General features: G+C 39.7%; 1 protein-coding gene across 1 annotated transcript; it reads right to left on the reverse strand.

Moving 5' to 3' along the window:
* On the reverse strand, positions 1,868–3,943 carry LOC109829062 (pentatricopeptide repeat-containing protein At3g29230-like). The gene has a single exon (XM_020396132.1). The coding sequence runs from the start codon at positions 3,919–3,921 to the stop codon at positions 2,050–2,052; it is 1,872 nt and encodes a 623-aa protein (XP_020251721.1). The 5' UTR covers positions 3,922–3,943; the 3' UTR covers positions 1,868–2,049.

Here is a 4,432-nt window from a genome sequence, read left to right on the forward strand (position 1 = left end):
TCTTCTGATTGGATTTGTTACTCCAAATTATAAACACATGCAAAAACAATGGGCATATCTAAATTATAGATATGAGACATCCAATGAACATAAAACCTATGCTAATATATAAAACTAGTGAGGGTAGTGAAATTTCCAGAGGAATGAAAGACATTGTACTCTCTTCCATTGCAATTATGAGGTAAAATTATAATTTTATAAGAGAAAATTTTCTTATTTCTAAAACGTTCTAAATCATGACCTTATGTAGCTAAATATTAATATTAATAGATATTAAAGCATGTGAGTTCAAATATTATTTCATGACGTGACTTAGAATGTTCTCGAAATAAGAAAAAGAAAATAAAATAAAGAAATTATCTCTTTATAAAAGTACATTAGGTGGTGTTATTATAAATAATGTTGCAATTTAAATATAAAACAGATAAGCTTCCTTTCTCAAGATTTATTTGATATATTTCAATGCAAAATATAATGATTGAAAAATTGACTATGATCAATTTTAAGCATTTTTTATTTTAAATTAGGAGTTTTTGAGACAACTCCTTATAACTTTTTATATAATTTTTTGATGGAAATTATTTATTTTATTATTAGGAAATAAAATATTGTCTACAATGATTTTAGTTGATATTTATAAATAAAAACCAACCTTCTCATGCTCCAATAACTCCAATCCAAGGTATCAAAGTAATAAGAATATTACATCATTACATTTTTCAAACACTATATCTTAGATACTTTGGATTATTTTTGAGCAAATTTAAACTTTAAAATATAAAACTTAAAAAAAAGATGAAACTTTGGATTATTTAAACACAATTAATCCTTTTTTAAGAAAATGTAATATATATATATATATATTTTGCACATGCATATGCATTTGTGCGTGCAGGAAGGGCAGTACTCATAAAATGTGTGTATTTCATGTCATTGATTGATGTGAATGACAAAAAAAATATCTAGCAAGAAGAATAGTGCATCAATATAAACAGTACAGAGTCAGTGTACTCACCAACTTTAAGATTGATAATAATACAGGTTGTCACCTTGTACGTGATCACTCTGTGTAATTTCTATAGGGAACTCTATTAACTTTTGCCCCAAAATCAAAAGCCAGATCGTTTCGCATTTTTAGGGTTTTTTTGCCCTTTCCATATTAGACCTTAAAATCTTTGTTGATTCTTTATTACACACCTAAACTTCATATTTCTAAATTAGACCCACAAATCCATTAAGTTGTTTTAAATGAAACCCCATAAATTTAATTTCCACCCCATATCTATTCATTTATTATAAACAACTCCCCCATTTCAAAACAATGTGTAGATCTGGGGACCATAGAATTAACAAAGACGCAAGGGTCTAGTATGATAAAAACCCTTCTTCCTTTTCAAGTAAAGGCCTACGATCTAGTCCAGTAACAATCTTGGTAGGTTCATTAGTGGGCTTCAATTCATTTGGATCTTAAACAGTTTACAAATGCAGCTTGCATCGTGTTATATCTTATATCACTTTCAATAGAACTAATGTGCACCCATGCAAATCACGACGTCCATTTTTTTTATTTCTGCTATACTAATTTTATATTTAAATACAGCTTTTGTAGGTACTACAATAATATTTTTTTAAAATGCTATCGTTCACACCTGAGCTACAATAATAATGCTACAGTAATGATTTTAAACGCTACAGTTTCCGTCTGTACTATAGTAATTACTGTAGCGTGAAAAAAGTGAATCTTGGATCCTCCGGTCTGTTCTACAGTAATTTACTGTAGCATAAATAGTGAATCTTAGATCCATCCATTATTATAGAGGAATAGATGAGATAGTTTTTCCCCAACAACAGTTTACATTGCAGTCGTGAACACGGAACTTCAAAGTTTACCGTTTGCCAAATTTACACCGACGATGAAGAAAGTTCCAACCGCAATTGCCTCACCACCATCGCGTGCCATCAACATATACAGTTTGATTATTTGCATTCATCTATTTGTTCTTACTAATGTTGAAAGAAAAACGTAATTTTACAAGTGATACAAATGCCTCAAAACCTAGATACACGTTGTAGGCTTCTTTCTCTCCCTCCAAGCTCTCCTCCATATGACATCTTCAAATGAGCACCCATTTCACTCAACATAGAGTCCACTATCCTCTTTTTTCCAACAGAACTCTTGTGATCATCAAACCCTAAACCCCTCCCATCAACCAAGCTAACTCCTACATCCTTTTTCACCCCATTTTCCCTCATCACCTCCCTCACCTGCTCAGCCTCATCCCACCTCCCTTCTGACGCATAAATATTCGATAGCAACACATAAGGCCCTACGTCTCTAGGCTCCGTCTCTATCATCTTTCTCCCTAGAATCTCACCTAGGTTCCAGTTACAATGAGTCTTAGATGCCGACATTAGAGCCCCCCACAAAGCCTTGGATGGCTTGCCTTTCACTTGCTTCGCTAACTCCTCGGAGTCGTTCAACAAGCCAGCTCGCCCTAGGAGGTCGACCATACAACCGACATGGTCAACCTTTGGCTGTAGATCGTAAACCCTAACCATTTGCTCAAAGAACCACCACCCTTCCACCACTAGTCCCCCGTGTGCGCAAGCGCTCAAGATGCACGTGAATGTCTTGTCGTCGGGTTGTATTCCACTCCTCTCCATCTCGAAGAACAATTTGATCGCCTTCTCGCTAAGCCCATGCAACCCGTAACCCATAATCATCGAATTCCATGTCACTACATTTCTATCAGACATTTGATCGAACACCTCCTTTGCATCATCCATCGCCCCGCACTTAGCGTACATATTCAAAAGCGAGGTCAAGAGTAGCACATCTGACCCTTTTATTCTCTTGACCAAAGAATGTATCCATTTACCTCTCTCAAGGTCCCCTAATTTCGCACAGGCAGTGAGCACGCTGACGAATGTAGCCCCATTCGGCCTCACCACCCCAGCTGCGATCATCGAATCAAACAACTTGCAACACTCCTTATAACCCTTCACCCTCGCATACAAAGCTAACATTACGTTCCAAGAAACCAAGCTCTTCTTAGGCATCGCGTCGAAAAACCCACGAGCAAGTGCGACATTAGCATCCCTCGCATACCCATCAATCATCGAATTCCACGTAACCACGTCCCACTTTGGCATAATAGAAAACAGCTCCCTCGCCTTCTCCATCATTCCCACACTCGCATAGCCCGCTATCATAATGTTCCAAGAAACCAAATCCTTGTCACGCATTTCGTCGAACAGCTCCCGCGCAGCCTCCACCATCCCATTCTTGACGCACCCGTCGATCATCGAGTTCCAAGTAACAAGATCAGCCTCCTCAACGAAACCCTCAAACAACCTCCAAGCGCTGCCCAGATGGCCAAAGCAAGCGTACATATGAATCGCCGAGTTCCGAACATACAAATCCTCTTCAAACCCCAGCTTCACGATCTGGGCATGTAGCAGCATCCCGTTTGGAGCAAGACCCAGGTGAGAGAACAGCTTGGCAAGCAGAGGGAACGTGAAATTGCTGGGAGATATGGAGGAGTTAGCGACGGAGTCGCGATAGAAGGCGAGAGCCTCTTCAGGCTGGGAATTGAGGAGGAAGGACTTGATGACGGTGTTGGAGATGAATGCATCGGGGTTTGGGAGGAGAGAGAAGAGGGAGGCAGCGAGGCGAGGGGAGGGCAGAGAGAAGGCGAGGTGTTTGATGAAATGCCCGGCGAGGAATGGATCGTGATGGTGGCCGGAGGTGAGGAACTGGGCGAGGACTTGGGAGAGATGGGGAGGGGAGTGGATGAAGGAGACGAGGGCGTTGATGATCGGCGGAGGGTTTTGTTTTTGTTGGTGGGGTTTTGTTGGGTTTTTGTCGGAGAGGTTTCTGATGGTGAGAGAGGAGGGGCGAGGGATTCTGGTGGTGGACATTTCAATTTTGAGAAGGGTTTTTATGATGTTAGTCCCTTATATCATCATTATTTTGATGTTAGTTCCCTACATGTTTATATTTTGATGTTAGTCCTCCAAAATTTTGATATTAGTACCCTAAATTGTATTAGTATGTTGATATTACTCTCTGCGGTTGGGTGAGGTTATAAATTAAGAAGAATATTCCATTTAGTTTAACTTTTTTAATGAAAGGACAAGTATATCCCTCTAACCATGATGAAGATGGTAATGCTTGGGGCTGTGCTATTTGACTCGCGGGTTGGGCAACTCGCGCCCAACTCGTAGTCACTGAGTAGGGGGTGGGCCCCACAGTTTTGTGGGGCCCACCCCCCTACTCAGTGACTGCGAGTTGGGCGCGAGTTGCCCAACCCGCGAGTCAAATAGCATTTTTGTAATGCTTGTCTAGTTTGGTAGAGGTTGGCTGTTTTTGTATGTGAAACTGCTTGATTCTTTTCACATTCTAAGGGGTGCAGTTGTGCTTAGGGTTGGG

The sequence above is a fragment of the Asparagus officinalis genome, chromosome 1 (assembly GCF_001876935.1).
Source record: "Asparagus officinalis chromosome 1, Aspof.V1, whole genome shotgun sequence".
NCBI lineage: Eukaryota > Viridiplantae > Streptophyta > Magnoliopsida > Asparagales > Asparagaceae > Asparagus > Asparagus officinalis.

Coding starts and splice junctions, on each gene's coding strand:
- LOC109829062 (XM_020396132.1), bottom strand. CDS start 3,921: ATGTCCACCACCAGAATCCCTCGCCCCTCCTCTCTCACCATCAGAAAC.